General features: G+C 49.6%; 1 protein-coding gene across 1 annotated transcript; it reads left to right on the forward strand.

Annotated features, from left to right (window-relative positions):
* The first annotated feature begins 8,136 nt into the window (after nt 1-8,136).
* Nucleotides 8,137-16,218, forward strand: EIF4EBP1 (eukaryotic translation initiation factor 4E binding protein 1). Its single transcript, XM_006266144.4, has 3 exons — nt 8,137-8,328; nt 13,771-13,941; nt 15,801-16,218. Exons 1-3 carry the CDS (start codon nt 8,193-8,195, stop codon nt 15,830-15,832), a joined length of 339 nt encoding a protein of 112 aa, XP_006266206.1. The 5' UTR covers nt 8,137-8,192; the 3' UTR covers nt 15,833-16,218.
* The last annotated feature ends 353 nt before the right edge of the window (nt 16,219-16,571 follow it).

Below are 16,571 nucleotides of genomic sequence, written 5' to 3' on the forward strand. Positions count from 1 at the left end.
TACAAAGCAGTCTTGTTTTCATAGCATGATTTTTCAGAGGGAAGGGATCAGTTTCCTGACAACCATGGAACCGTCCTGATCAGGAGGGCTTATCAATTTGCTGGCAAAACCAGGACAAGCTCATGAAGCTGCTTTCTTTGGTTTCATTCCTACTTCCCAGAATGTGATGAAGTATGATTTCAAGCCCCTCCAGGCAAGTAATGCATGTGGGTATTTGAGAGTGGTGTTCTGATGCACTGATGTGTAATGCAAAGGAAAAGGCAAGGTGGAAGGCCAAGAGGAAGCCAATGCAATAGATATAGATATAGGCTGCCCCATGAACGGGATCATCCATATGTTGATAGGAGATAAAGAACAAGAAAGTGTTGTTTTAATGATCCACAGATTGGCCCTTGTTCTACACCAGCTTGTGAAACACCTGCCTGCCTTGAAGGGGAGAGGGGAGTTAAGTAGATTTTTCACCCTTATTTCATTCTCTGAGACCAGGAAGACATCTGACTGTACTTTCTGAGCTATAGGAAGTGGACAGAGAAGTTGTCCTTTTGGCAGGCCTGTAAATTGGAAATCTACTGCCAAGTTTTACACCTGTGAATTACTGTTGTTCATGTGGATCACACTGAGGCTGCTATGAGGGAAAGGGTTGGGTAAAGAGCCCAGCCATAACCAGCAGAGAAAGTCCAGACTCCAGATCCCGTCTTGACATGTCATGGTGCCAACCCTCATTGCGCCTTTGAATGGCAGGTCCGAAGGATTCTGGGATGGCTTTAAGAAGAGGCCAGGAAGCCTTTCCTACTGCTGCAGGGACTTGATGACCTCCAGATTCCACATCCTCCCCCACTGCCAGCATGGGCCTTGGTCTGATTTAACTCCAATCCACATCCAGGCACCAGATAAACAAAGCTCGTCTGGTTCTCACAGCAGAGAGCTGCCTCCTGGCATTGATCACTAGCCCTGCTTACATATTCAGACAGCATTTCACACCCAGGCCACCCAGTAATTAGAGGGTCATTTGCAGCAGCCATTAAACTGCTGGCAAATATAAGCTTTGCAGTGCAGTTACTCCGCCCCCCACCCCAATTCCTTGGGTGAGACAGATTCCCTTCTATGGGAGATGGGGTTTAAAATGCAGGATGCATGGCACTCTGCCCCCTGTGTTTGGTGGGGTCATGGTCTCTAAATCCAAGTGGGCTGGAAATTCACTTTTCTAAATAAAAGCATAGAGTCTCACATGAGCCTGGGCCTTAGGAATAACATCAAAGACTCTAGGACTAACAATAACATTGCACTGATGTGGGGATGCACCCAGCCTAGAGCTCTGGGGCTGGTGCTGTGAATGGAGATGCGATCTCTGCAGGCTAAACACTTTTCAGCCCCTGTCACCATCACCCTTTGGAGAGCCCAATACACATTAACTGCACAAAAAAGGAACCATGGGACTTGAAAAAACAATGCAGGGAGACGAGGGCAATTGGACTCCTATGACAGATGCTCTGTTCACTGTATAGTGTTCAGGAGTTCTCCATCCTTTCCAAGTGCCTAGTCCTGCATTTGGACACATGCGCAGGGCTCTCTTCAGAGTTAGAGGCAGCACAATCTAGAGCAGTGGCTCTCAGCGTTTTTTGTTCCAGGACCCATTTGTAAACATGGATGGCCAGTCCCAACCCAGTGGCCCTCACTCCTGACCTGTTGCCCCCAGGCTCCAAGTCCCCAGTGTGTGGGGTAGGGGTGGGTGTATGGGGAAGGTGGGGGGTGAGGCATGGGGGGCCCCAAGCAGACCCTTGCAGGCTGGTACTCTGTCTGCCTGCAAGGGAAAACTGATATTTTACTCCTTTAAAGGTGAATCAATTTTTAAAGTTTGTTCATGACCTTTTAATATATTCTTGTGACCCACTTTTGGGTTGCGACCCATGGGTTAAGAAACGCTGATGTAGAGGATGGGGTCCTGGCCTACAAGTCAGGGCCCCAAGTTGTTGTTCTGGTAGGGAGCTTACCCAGGCAGGGAGTGCCAGTCTATATTCAGCTGCTTCTGGCTGGACAAGCTTCTGACCAGTGCACAGAGAAAAATTCTGGCCCTGCTAAAGGCAATAAGGGCTTTGACATCACATTTCCCTGGGAGAGGATTTCAGTCACATGCACAGATAGGGCAGCACAGTATCTGTCTCACTAACTTAGTGCTTGGGGAGCAGGCAGGAGCCCAGTCTAACAGCAGGGAGCTCACTTGTCAGAGGCATGGTACAGGCTGGCTTCGGCAGGGATGAGCTACTGGGATGCAGGGTGGGAGTGGGCTTTGTCAGAGGACCCAGCCCTGACTTTTCACCAGCTGGTTGACAGGATTGGCAAGGAGGATTCCAGCATCCAAGCAAGGGACTCACTCAAGATTCATAGATTCATAGATGTTAGGGTTGGAGGAGACCTCAATAGATCGAGTCTGACCCCCTGCATAGGCAGGAAAGAGTGCTGGGTCTAGATGACCCCAGCTAGATGCCTATCTAACCTCCTCTTGAAGACCCCCAGGGTAGGGGAGAGCACCATCTCCCTTGGGAGCCCGTTCCAGACCTTGGCCACTCGAACTGTGAAGAAGTTCTTCCTAATGTCCAGTCTAAATCTGCTCTCTGCTAGCTTGTGGCCATTATTTCTTGTAACCCCCAGGGGCGCCTTGGTGAGTAGAGCCTCACCAATTCCCTTCTGTGCCCCCATGATGAACTTATAGGCAGCCACAAGGTCACCTCTCAACCTTCTCTTGCGGAGGCTGAAGAGGTCCAGGTGCCCCAGTCTCTCCTCATAGGGCTTAGCCTGCAAGCCCTTAACCATACGTGTGGCCCTTCTCTGGACCCTCTCCAGGTTCTCCACATCCCTCTTGAAGTGCGGTGCCCAGAATTGCACGCAGTACTCCAACTGTGGTCTGACCAGTGCCCGATAGAGGGGAAGTATCACCTCCTTGGATCTGTTTGTCATGCATCTGCTGATGCACGATAAAGTGCCATTAGTTTTTCTGATTACTTTGTCACACTGACGACTCATGTTCATTTTGGAGTCCACTAGGACTCCAAGATCCCTTTCTGCTTCTGTGACACCAAGCAGGTCATTTCCTAGGCTGTAGGTATGCTGGACATTTTTCCTCCCTAGGTGCAGCACTTTGCATTTCTCCTTGTTGAATTGCATTCTGTTGTTTTCTGCCCATATGTCCAACCTGTCCAGGTCTGCTTGCAGCTGTTCCCTGCCCTCCGGCGTGTCCACTTCTTCCCACAGTTTTGTGTCATCCACAAACTTGGGCAGAGTACACTTCACTCCCTCATCCAAGTCGCTGATGAAGACATTGAAGAGTATCGGTCCAAGGACCGAGCCCTGCGGGACCCCACTGCCCACACCCTTCCAGGTCGATACTGACCCATCCACTACGACTCTCTGGGTGCGACCCTCTAGCCAATTCGCCACCCACCGGACCGTGTAGTCATCCAAGTCACAGCCTCTTAACTTGTTCACCAGTATGGTGTGGGATACCGTATCGAAGGCCTTCCTGAAGTCTATGTAAACAACGTCAACCCCTACTCCTGTGTCCAGGTGTTTTGTAACCTGGTCATAAAAAGTGACTAGATTAGTCAGGCATGATCTACCTGCTACGAACCCATGCTGGTTTCCCCTCAGCATAATTTTTCCTGCCAGGCTCTCGCAAATGTAAGCCATGATAATTTTTTCAAAGACTGTACCAAGGATGGAGGTGAGACTGACTGGCCTGTAGTTGTCTGGGTCCTCCTTCCTCCCCTTCTTGAAAATGGGGACCACATTGGCCCTTTTCCAGTCCTCTGGGACCTGGCCCGTGTGCCACGAGCATTCAAATATTCCTGCCAGTGGCTGTGCAGTGACGTCAGCCAGTGCCTTCAGTACCCTCGGATGGAGCTCATCCAGGCCTGCTGACTTAAACGCATCCAGTTCCTCCAAGTGACTCTGCACCATCTCAGGGTCTACGCTTGGTAGTTTGGCACCTCTCTACCATCCCAGTGTGAGACTTGTCTTGCCCCTCGCTTAGGAACACTGAGACAAAGAGCTCATTGAGGAATTCAGCCTTGTCCCCCCTGTCCGTCACCAATTGCTTATGCCCATCTAGTAGAGGTCCTATTCCACCCTGGGCCTTCCTTCTACTCCCTATATATCTAAAAAACAATTTTTTATTATCCTTTACTTGGGATGCTATCCTCAGCTCCATGGTAGCTTTGGCCTTTCTAACTGCCTCCCTACAAGCGCGAGCAGAGGAGGTATACTCCTCTTTAGTAATCTCTCCCCGTTTCTACTTTTTATATGCCCCGCTTTTTGCCCGTAGGCTGCTCTGGATATCTCTGGTTAGCCAAGGAAGCCTCTTGGCCCCTTTCCCCCTTTTCCTCCACATCAGGATCATCTCCCTCTGTGCCCGAAGGATCATTTCCTTAAGGCACAGCCACCCTTCCTGGGCTCCCATCTCTTCAAAACTCTTACTCTGCAGTGCGTCCTTGACTAATCGCCTGAGTTCGTTGAAATCAGCTTTCCTAAAGTCTAGCACTTTCACCCTACTAGTTACCTTACCCACTCGATGTCTTATGGTGAATTCTATTATTTGGTGGTCACTGTCCCCCAGGTGACCACTGATCTGTAGGTCTCCTACCATGTCATCCCCCGTTGCCAATACCAGGTCCAGTAAGGCATTCCCCCTAGTGGGACCATATACCTCCTGCGTCAGATGGAGGTCCTGTACACAGGATAGGAACCTGCGTGAATGGTCGGACTTTGCTGTCTGCATCTCCCAGCAGATGTCTGGGTAGTTTAAGTCCCCCATGACTACCGCCTCCCTAGTTTTTATGGTCTCTGAGAGCTGCCTCAGGAGCCCTGAATCTAGTTCTTCACCTTGGTGTGGGGGTCTGTAGCAGACCCCTACCACCAAGTCCCTTTCTCCTTGACCTCCATGTAACCTAACCAACAATTCTTCTACTTTCTCCTCCTCTGATTCAGTTTTGATAAGGGTCGATGTATATCGGTCATTGACATAGAGCACCACCCCTCCCCCTCCCTTCCCCACTCTATCCTTTCTGTACAGCTTATATCCCTCAATGTGTACCGCCCAGTAGTGGGACGAATCCCACCAGGTTTCTGTTAGCCCTACTAAGTCATAGGTGTTTTCTGCAAGCAGGAGTGCTAGTTCATCCTGCTTGCTCCCCATGCTCCTAGCATTAGTGTATAGGCACTTGAGCCCTGTGACTGGTGCCTTTATTGCCCCCCGGCTCTGATACCCAAAGGGCCCCTTATTGCTTACCTGTGCTGTATTGCTGGCCGCCCCATGGATTGCAGGTTCCTGATGTTCTCCTTCTTCAGGCTGGACTGTTCTTGTGGGTGCCACATGGTTTGGTGGTCCACGGCTTCCCCCGCACTCATCTTCCCCTCCCCCCGACGAGCCTAGTTTAAAGCCCACCGGAGGAGATCCGCCAACCTAGAAGAGAACACATGCTTACCTTTGGGGGACAGGTGAAGCCCATCTCAACTGAGCATGTCTCTCATCATGATGTGCGGAGCAAGCCCCAAGCACTCAGCAGAGACCGGCTCTTGTATCGGCTCCTAGAGTTAGGCTCAGGAAGCAAATCTAGGAAAGCAAAATCTAGGAAAGCACATTTCCAAACTGAGGAGTAAGGAGCCAAGTACGGAGCCACAGACCCTGTCTTGCTTTCCCCCCCTCAGTGCCCTAGACCAGACTTCTGCCATCCCCCTAGCCCACCAGATCTGACTCCGTGGGTCTGTGAGAGCACGTGTGGCTGCTCTGGGGTTTGTATGAAAAGAAAGGGCTTGCTGGCAATTGCCACCTGCCTGTTTGCTTAGCAGTCTCCTCAGGCTGAGGAGGCACAGCCTGAGTGCAAGGAGAGAAGATAAACAGAGTTTGCCCTAGGTCCATGTGAGCAGGAGAGAGTGAGAGCAAACAGGCTGAAGGGCCATTTAAGGCAAAACTGCTTGTCCAAGGCTCAGGAACAGCACAGAGCAAACTGTTGATTAATGCTGGTGACAGAGCCAGCGCCTGGCTCCAATGTCAGCCTTATTTCTACCTCCTCATCCTGGCTGGCTAGCTCACCGGGCCTGCTGGTGAAACCCCTCAGGAGCCAGCTCAGCACCCCACAGGGGTACAGGAGGGACGGTCCAGCGGGGAGGGTGTGAGATGGGGCTCATCTCCTTGCCACCAACTTCCCATCTGTCTTTTCCACATTCTCCAAAGCACCCCAAAAAGTGCTGAGCCCCAACCCCTCTATTCTCAATGGGGCCAAGCCCCTTCCAAAGGGGAGGGGGCTTCTTTTTATCATATACATATATCTCTATATGTACATGTACGTATATAGCTATATACAGAGAGAGAGAAAGGGATGTATAGGTGTATAAAGATAGATATATATGTGCATAGCGATATCTCTATAGATAGACATATATCTCTATACACATATATATCTATAAATCTATACACATATGCATCTCTATATATCTATATACGTATAGATATATCTCTAGATGTAGCTGTATCTATACTGAGAATATATCTATATAGAGATATTAGATATATAGATCTATACATATATATATATATAGAGAGAGAGAGAGAGAGAGAGAGAGATTTGGTCCCTCAAGGCTCTGTCCTTGGACCTATATTATTCAACATCTTCATTAACAATGTGGACACTGGAGTCAGAAGCGGACTGGCCAAGTTTGCCGATGAGTCCAAACTCTGGGGTAAAGCATCCACACCTGAGGACAGGAGGGGGATCCAGGCTGACCTTGACAGGCTCAGTAAATGGGCAGATGAGAACCTGATGGTGTTTAACACCGAAAATGCAAGGTTCTCCACCTTGGGAGGAAAAACCCGCAGCATCCCTATATGCTCAGCAGTGCTACGCTGACTAGCACTACAGATGAAAGGGACTTGGGTGTCACGATTGACCACAAGATGAACATGAGCCTGCAATGCAATGCTGCGGCTAGTAAAGCGAGCAAAATGCTGGCTTGCATCCATAGATGCTTCTTGAGCAAATCCCGGGACGTCGTTCTCCTGTTGTACTCAGCCTTGGTGAGGCCGCAGCTGGAGTACTGCGTCCAGTTTTGGGCTCCACAATTCAAAAAGGATGTGGAGAAGCTTGAGAGAGTCCAGAGGACAGCCACGCGCATGATCAGACCTTGTGACAACAGGCTTGAGAACCTGGAAAAGCGCAGGCTCAGGGGTGATCTGGTGGCCACCTATAAGTTTATCAGGGGTGACCACCAGTATCTGGGGGAAGGTTTGTTCATCAGAGTGCTCCAAGTGATGACAAGGTCAAATGGTTATAAACTCCTGCAAGACTGTTTCAGGCTGGACATAAGGAAGAACTTCTTTACTGTCCGAGCCCCCAAGGTCTGGAACAGCCTGCCGCCGGAGGTGATTCAGCCACCTACATTGAACGCCTTCAAGAGACATTTGGATGTTTATCTTGCTGGGATCCTGTGACCCCAGCTGACTTCCTGCCCTTCGGGCGGGGGGCTGGACTCGATGATCTTCCAAGGTTCCTTCCAGCCCGAATGTCTATGAAATCTATGAAATCTCTGTATCTGTATAGATACATATAGATCTATACATGTAGATCTATATAGAGATTTATATCTATGTAGAGAGATACATGGATATATAGATCTATACATATAGATCTATATAGAGAGATTTATATCTGTGTAGATACATGGATATATAGATCTATGCATATAGATATATATAGAGAGATTTATATCTGTGTAGATACATGGATATATAGATCTATGCATATAGATATATATAGAGAGATTTATATCTGTGTAGAGAGATACATGGATATATAGATCTATATATATAGACATACATAAAGAGAGATATATATCTATATGTAGAGAGATATATAGATATCTCTCTATATCGATATTTCTCTATACATATAGATATACAAATACAGATCTATCTACATCCATATATTTATCTCTCTCTCTAGATATACACACATCTACACAGATCTATAGATCTATATCCAGCCACACACACGCAGTGGGCGGGGCCTCAGGAAGGGGGCGTGCCTTCCCCTGCCGCGCTCCCGTGGTGCCCCGCGCTCAGGGCGGGCCGGAAGTGCGTGTGGTTCCGGGTCGGAGGGCGCGGGCGGGCGGACGGACGGTCGGGTGCTGTAGCCGCCGCCGCCATGGCCGTGCCGGGGAGCTGCCTCCCGGGGCAGACGCCGAGCCGGGACATCCCCGCGCCCTCCGGCGCCCCGCGGCTCCCTCCCGGCAACTACAGCAGCACGCCCGGCGGCACCGTGTTCGGCACCACGCCCGGCGGTGAGCGCCGCGCCGCGCCGCCCTCCGCCCCACACGTGTCCCCCCCGGGCGGGCGGGCGGGCGGGCCAGCTCGGGCCTGGGCAGGGCAGCCGTGAGCACGGCTGGCGGAGTGTTTCTCAGTCCCCGTCCCGTGGGCTTGGCAGAGCGGGGGGACGGGGGCGGCGCATCCAAATGGCTGTAACAATAAGTCGGTGCCCGCGCCGCAACGCTCTGCGCTGTGCTGCGGCGACACGGCACGCGTGACTGGTGCCTCCCGTGGGGCACCCCCGGGCGGAGGGGCCCAAGTGTAGCGGGGGCACAAGCACTCTCCATGCCCCCCCCCCCCCGACTAGCCGGAGCGCTCGCTGTCAGAGGGGCCATGTGTCCCCTTCCCCCCCCACCCCGACGTGACACGGGCTCCGGTTGCTCTAAGTAGAGTTGGTCCCGGGGCTGCTGTGAGCATTGGGGCACCTTATGCTGTAATAACTGGGTTGGAGTCGTAGACAGCGAGGGCGGAAGGGACCTCAAGGGGTCACCTCTAGGCCACCCCCCTGCTCCAAGCAGGACCAGCCCCAGCTACATCATCCCAGCCAGGGCTAAAAAAACTTGCACAGATGGTGACTCCGCCACCTCTCTGGGTAACGTGGTCCAGGGCTTCGCCACCCTCTTAGTGAGATTTTTTCCCCCCTAATATCCAACTTCGGCGTCCCTTGCTGCAACTCGAGCCCGCTGCTCCTTGTTCTGTCATCCGCCCCCACTGAAAGCAGCCCGGCTCCAAGGCTAGTTGAGCTGCTTTGGTGATTCTTTGGGCAGAGCGACCTGCTGGCACCCGTCTCTTTTGCAGGTACGGGTGGCTGTCGGCTCACAGGGGGCTCATCCACCCTTTTTAACAGCTCTTGTTTCAAGTCCTGCTGGGTGTCCGTACATCTTCCTCACCTGGGCCGGTCACCAGTGGCCCCACCATGGAACAGGCTGTGCTGGTTTACATGGTACCAGACAGCAGAGGAAGAGAGGCCTGGCCTGATGGGAATTTCACATTATTACAGCTGTTTGGACACATTGTCCCTTTCCCTCTGCTTTGCCACGCTGTTGAGAGAGCGTAAATGCTGTGCAGCGTAGCTACCGATGGAACACGCTGTAAGTGAGAATGCTGGCTGATGGGAAGTTGCTAATTCAGCAAGGGATCAAAGACAATCAGGGAATTAAACTGCTGAAAGGAGTAGTGATTCAAAAACACTGAAGTAGCGGGGCAGTGGGGCACTGACTTCCCTTTTTTAAGCGATGGTCTGGGAAGGTGAGCATATGAAAATACACCTGCAGTTCTTTTTTTATGAGAAAGTATATAGAGAATTAAAACACTTTGTCACGTATTAATGTGCTTGGCTGCTTGTTGCCCTCCCTTTTATTGTGGCCGGTGGCTGCCACGTGTATTTTCTCATGCCTGCTACTCTGGCATTAGAAATGCTTGGGATTTTGGCATTTCTCTGCTTAGTTCATTGGCAGCTGAGTCTAAAATATACGTTTTCAAAGTATCACCAGAAATGAACCAGGCTGCAGGCTGGGCTGAATGGAATGAATGCTATTAGAGCCCTTGATGCAGTGGAGTCTCGCTGACCTTCCTTGTGCTAATCCGGAAACCTGCTGGTTCTTGCTAAATGCTGCCTTGCCACGCTGTGTCATGAGCTTTCTGTGATGGCGAGTGTGCTAGTTCACTATCTGGTTTTCAGCATCGCTTGTTTGTTTGGCTTGATAAACCCTTGTTCTTTTGAAAGCATGTAACACACTGTTCCAGTCCCCTGGCCAAGGCGCTGAAGTACTGTGAGCAGTAAATTATGTTGCTCTTGTCAAAATAAAGGGCCCACTGAAATTTGCCATGCAAAACCCTTGAATAATGTGCATAGGCAGCTCTTGTGCACCTCAGCTTCCCTGGTAGCTCCACTGATTTCAGTGGCACTGGGTACTGAAATGTGACATTTTGGGTTTATTGCTAGATGCTGAAATATACTGAAGCCCTCCTTGGACAGTGAGCACATTTAGTCTGGGGCAGAGGGAGCTTGGAATGTTTTCTGGTGCTTTGGGAGTTTCTTTTCCCTGGATTTACAACAGTTTTACCTGCTTCTGTTCTGCGTGGTTCTGATAAGTTAGGCAGTTCAGCGTGCTTTGTTCCCCTGCTGTTTCACTTGCAGGGGAACAAATAATAGTAGAATGCAGGCAAAGGCCAAGGGCATGCCTGTGAATCATCTCAGGATGGTAGTGGAACGGAGTTGCTCAGGCAGTCATATGACAGTTAGATGCGTTTTGTTTTCTTGGAAAAAATCTGTCACCCTCATTCTGTAGCAGTGTCGACATGAGGAGTGGGGGTGTTGGTTGGTTGTGATTGAAGCAGTTCTTTAAAGCCGTAGGCTAGGGAAGGCTTGTGGGTGTCAGCACCTGCAGGCTCTGGGGAGGAAGCCTGAAATGAAGGCTGAAGATGGGAATGGTGAAGTATGCTTGTTCAGGTGCTGGATATTGCAGGGTTGTTTTTTACTGCCCTCCTTCCCCAACTCCAGTTTTAGGGAGACTCACCTGCATTCGACTTAAAAGATGAGCGTTTTATTGATGAACTAGCCCCAAGGTGACTCCCAAAGAGCTGTATCCCAGAGCTGCACTGCTTGTGCCCCTTGCACATGATATTGGCTGTAGCTTGCTGCCCTGGGTGAGGTCTGGGGAGCCCTTTCCTGCCCTGCAGCATTCAGGCACAGGCTGGGGGCCGCTAGACATGCCGAAGGATTCAAAGGCATCTTCTCAGCACTGTTAGCTTATCCTCCTGGCTCTGTGAGCCCCTTGGAGCTAGGTATGGAGTCTCCTGTAGCAGCATAAGTGGCGCTGTTTGCTTTACAGCAACTGGGGACAGAAACCAGCCCTGCGTGAAGGGATGAAAATCAGGAGGACTGCAGGGGTGAGATATTCATGACCTTTCTGCCCATTCAGGCTTCATATGTACTGTATATAAACTTTTCGTGAGCCAACAGCTTGGCAGTCTTTGTCAGCTCTGCTCTTCGGAGCTCAGTCTGCCAAGTGCGAAACCTCACAGAATGCGAGAGTGCGCAAGCAGAAATGAGCAGCAGGGAGTGGGTGGCATTCCTGTTTGGGTTACCTTGTAGCCGTCTCATCACGGGTAGAAAGAGCCAGGGTGAATGATGTTCCTGTTGGCTTCAGATGCCTGCTCCTCTCTCTTAAGGGGAATACAACACCTGAATGCAGGGCTGTTTGTGGCTGTAGGGAGGCTGGCTGGTCCAGATCCACCATAAGGTGCTTCAGGAAACCAAGCGCGTGCTTTGTAATGCAGTGGCTCAGTGGCCTCTCAGGGAGCCAACCATACATACTGAAATCATGAAGGGGTGTTGGCTGTGGCTGTGTTGGTCTGAGGACATAGACAGACAAAGTTCTTTGGGTAGATGTGATATTTTTTATTAAACCAACTAAATAGTTGGAAAAATTGTTCTTTGCAAGCTTTCGGGCACAAACACCCTTCTTCAGACATAGGGAGCGTTGCTGCTGTTAGCTTTGCCACAGCAGGTAATTTCTGAGTGCCAGAGCCTGCATTTCGCCTTGGCTCAGCCTCCCCCTGGGATCAGGGGGAACTGTGGGTGCACAGGAATGTGGGGCTGGGCCCAGGCATTGGCTGGAACAATTACATTTCCTGGTGGAAAAATCATCTCCTGAGCCAGAAACATGTTGTTAGACCCTAGACAGGACTTCCTTTGCTGTACTCTGCTAAGGCATGCAACAGTGCCCCTGAGGAGAGGGTCTCTTCTGCTCTGTACGCTATTTTGGAGCCCCTCTGTGTCTGGCCGGGACAGAGTCAGCAGCCCTGGAACTAGGAGTGAATTTCCACAGAAGCCCTCATCAAATAACCTTTGCTGTAGGGGTGGATTGGGACTTGAAGACTGCTTCAGAGGTTGTTCCCAGTAGAAGGGGCCCAGTGGTGTGTTTGACTCTTGGTCTGACTATCCCTTTTTGCTGACAGCTGCTGCTGGATACCTTGTTCTGCTTGTAACCAGATATTGTATTTCATAAGCAAATGTTCTGGGTATGTCATGGGTAAATGTAATGTAAAGCATTCTTGCTTGCCTGTTGAGAAGTGTACACCTAATACAGCATGTGCTAACTGTAGTTCTAGGAACCCTGCCCTTGCTCTGTAAACTGTCCAGCAACTACTGCTAAGGTCAGGATCATTTCTTCTTGATTATCCAGGGCCTGCATTTGCTTTGGAGAGACCTTGCTAGTTTAATTTCACCCCCTTAATCTGGTCACCATAATCTTTAAGGGTGTAAAGTTTCCTGTGTTCTGGAAACTCATTAGCAGATTTTCCTCGAAGCTCAGTATTGAGTTACGTCACCTCATAGCTTTGCTGTGAAATCAACACATGTGCCTGGCGTTCGAAGAGCGGCGCCTGCTCCCGCTGCCTTCCTCTCCTGCTGCCTGAGTTTGCCACAGCTGGGAGCACTTTTGCACGGGGATAAGAAGGGTTCTCTCTTACCTGATGGGCTGGATGGAGTGTGTCACTGAGCTGGCAGTGTCTGTCTCTCTCTGTGGAGGGCTTTCTTTGATACTTTTCCATCCCCAGTCGCCTGTGTCAGGAACAGGCTGAACAGTTCTTCCAGACCTCTCTGCAGGGAGCCCCCTCTGCCCTCACCACAGGGTTCGCTTGCTGCCCGTGGAAGATGGGGTTTCATTCCATTTGAGTGAAGCAGCTGCAGCAGGAGTGTGTGATCTAACTCGCCACTAATATAAATATAGATAAAGCTTGGCTGTCTGCTCTTTACTGCTTATTAGCCATATAACCCTGTCAAATATAAACCAAGTGTTTTGGGCTTGGCAGCCACAAAAATACTTCCTGTATTCAGAGCCTATGTTCTAGTAACATTTATGATCTGACATGGAGCTGAAAGCAGCTCTCACTCCCTAATCAGAGTCCCTGATTAACCTGCTGTCCTCGGTTAGGCCTCAGCATTGTAGGGAGCCACAGAGGAGGGCATGCGAGTTAATGATGCCACAGCTACCAGTGAAAAGGAGTGAAGCTGAGAGCAACAGTTTGACTCTTAATTGAGTGGCTTTCCCTAATTTTGCTGGATTCCAGACCCAGTTTGTGTAAATTTTGTAGTCAGCTGCTGGGGTAGACCCTGGGCAGGGTTGGGGGAGACCTAACTTGTCTGCTCAACTCTGCCACTGGCTTTATGGGGGGATCTTGACTGATCTTGATTTTTCTCACTTGTAAAGCAACACCAGTGATATTTGCTTTTTTTCCCTTGCTGGATAACTTTAGCCATGGGCATTCTGAGTGTTGGGTGGGAGCTAGACAGACAGACATTTCTTTACTTGCTATCTCCTGGGCATGCTGTGCCAGTGATGCAGGGAACATAAGCATCTCTTTGCACTTGGGAATGCTGACAGCTGGCACTGCTTCATCTTTCCTTTTAGGGACAAGAATCATTTACGACCGTAAGTTCTTGATGGAGTGCCGTAATTCCCCAGTTGCCAAGACGCCACCATGCGACCTTCCAGACATTCCAGGTGTGACAAGTCCTAACGTGGAAGAGCTGAAGATAGAAAACAATCATGTGCACAACTACGAGGAGAAAGTGGGTGCAGGTGAGCGGTGTCTGGTAGCCAAATAAACTAGAAGATAAGCAAGAGCAGAAGTGAGGTGGGTGGACAACTGGCTTAGAGGCTGCACCCAGATAGTGGTGATCACAAGGATGGCCTCGTCTGGAGGGCTGTTTCCAGTGGTGTCCTCCATGGATCGGTGCTTGGACCCATGCTGTTCAATATATTCATTAACGACTTAGGTGATGGGGTGGAAAGCGCAATGATTAAGTTTGCGGACGATAAGCTGTGGGGAAATGCAGGCACACCAGAGGATAGGGCAAAGATCCAGGATGACTTTGACAGGCTGGATTTATGGGTGGAACAAAATTGGATGAAGTTTAACGGGGAGAAATGTTGGAGGTGTTCAAGATGAGGCTGGACAGGCATCTTGTCAAGCTCATCTGAACCCAGTAACTTCCTTCCCATGGCAGGGGACCGGACTTGATGATCTCACAGGTCCCTTCTGGTTTTATGATTATATGGGCTAAAGCTAGTGAATTCAGAGAAGTGAGAGAAATTAGTGCTTTGAACTGACTGGATACAGGCAAAACCAGGATGGCACTGGAGTTTCCCAGTTGTTTGCCAAGTATGAGTCATATCTGCCACACAGTTTGTTCCATAGTTGCTGAGCTCAGGTGGAATTGCAGTTAGGAGCTGAAAGGGGCTTGAGTTTGTGGCTTGTTCATTTTCTGGCCTCAGCATTGAGATGTGCAACATCCAGGGCTAAGGTCTGCCAGTGGCACTGCCAGGATTTGTGGTATCTGCTGAAATAAGACTGAGTTTGCCCAACTGGGTTCATACCAGACATCGAGCCATCAGCTTTCTGACCATAAGGACTTGTGAACTGAGTTCTTGTAGCTGGTATTTCGTGCACACAATCCAGCTGCCTCTTCCATCACTCTTGGGTTCTGTTGTGCTGCCTGTCGTAAAAAGCTTGTGGTTGCGAGTCAGCTGGGCACAAAGCAAACGAGGCGGCAGCCTGCAGTTACATGGTGATGGCCAGGGTTATCTTTCTAACTGCATTACAGAGTGAAAATGAATCTTGCACATGGATTTAAAAAGCCTTTGTTGTGTGAGGTCTTCAGCAAACAGTTTGAAACTGCTGGCTTCCATTTGTTTATTTATTTTTATTTTTTTACTAAGCAAAATCTTTTACCAAGGGACAGTATTACTTCGTGGTTTTCGTACGTGCTGATGTGATGTTTTCAGTTTAACAGTTGACTAAATTCCTTGTGTCGGATTGCAGTGTCAAATGCCTGCTGACTGCCAACTTGACTGACCTTTTCTTCCCTTGCCCCTATCCTCAGCAATAGGTCATCTGAGCAGTGGGATCATTGCTTACGTTGGCCTTGGATCAATTGCACTGGCTCCAAAAGCAGTCATGTACTCAGTAGCTGTACTGCACCATGACAACTGGAAACAGCACTTGCTTTCTCTGAGAACAAAAATCTCTACCAGAGGCTGTGTGTGCCAGCCTTTTTTTCTCTCCCTTTTTGTCTAAGAAAGGGGTGCCAAGTAAGTGGCTGAATTTGCCTGTCTGATCTGCAAGGTATAGCTCATTTCTGCTCTATTCCTGCTAAGTGAATACAGATCACCTGTATTCTTTGCTCTGACCTATTCTGGTGATGTACTGGGAGGTGAATCTTTTTCCCTTAGGGACACAGCAAGCAGCCTTCTCTCACCATGTGACTCTGATCTCAGATTCAATCCTTGAACACGGCAAACTTTGTTTTTCTTTTTTTATTTAAATTTGAAACATCTGTGCTTCTGCTAGGCTACCTCTCTGAGAATCCCTTTAGTGTGATGCTTGGCACTTAACAGGATCTCAGCGTTCACTCATATTTTCCTGTTGTTCCTAACAGGTGAGGAAGCTCAGTTTGACATGGACATCTAACGCACGTGCCCTGCGAATGTTCCTGGTGAAGAACAAAACTTCAAAGGGAGGTCCCTTCCAGCGAGGCTGTTAGAGTAGCCCACGCTTTGAGTGCCTTCCCGTTCCTTAGGAAGGGCATCCACTTCTGCAGAGAACAGAATACCCTCTGCTACGAGGACTGGAAGTCTCAGCTGACCTATCTGGGTGTGAACCCCTGAGCACAGCCCCTGCTGTGATGGGCAGCAGCATGCGAGAGGAGAGAAACTCTCCAGGATTGCTTTTTGTTTGTTTGTTTCAAATTTCTATGCCTTTGTTAATCAGAGTGTGGATACTGTAAAAGTCACAGCAATGCAATACATGGGAGAAATAAAATCCTATGAAGTCTCCAGGAGTGGGGATTACTGCAATCATGTGGGTGTCTGTTCTTCACTGATGGCAGCAAGAAAGCTGCTGCTGGTTTTTGTGCCAGAAGGACCGAGAAGGGCAGTCCCTCAAACATGCTTGAGGCTGAGTATAAGTGCCCAAAAGAGAGACAGGCCTGTGTTTGCAGGATCCTTTTGTAGCACTGTATTGAGGTGGGGTCACCCTTAGCCTCTTTCAGTGGTGCCAAATATTCACACTATAATGTCTAGGAAAATGGCAGCCCTTAGCTTTCACTTCTTTGACTAAAGAATAGCAACAGAGCTGTTCTTCTGTTGCAAAGAACTCCAAAAGTCTGTAACAGGTCAGAATGGCTTTGACGCTATGGATTCCTTTTTTG

The sequence above is a fragment of the Alligator mississippiensis genome, chromosome 7, assembly GCF_030867095.1.
Source record: "Alligator mississippiensis isolate rAllMis1 chromosome 7, rAllMis1, whole genome shotgun sequence".
Classification (NCBI taxonomy): Eukaryota; Metazoa; Chordata; order Crocodylia; family Alligatoridae; genus Alligator; species Alligator mississippiensis.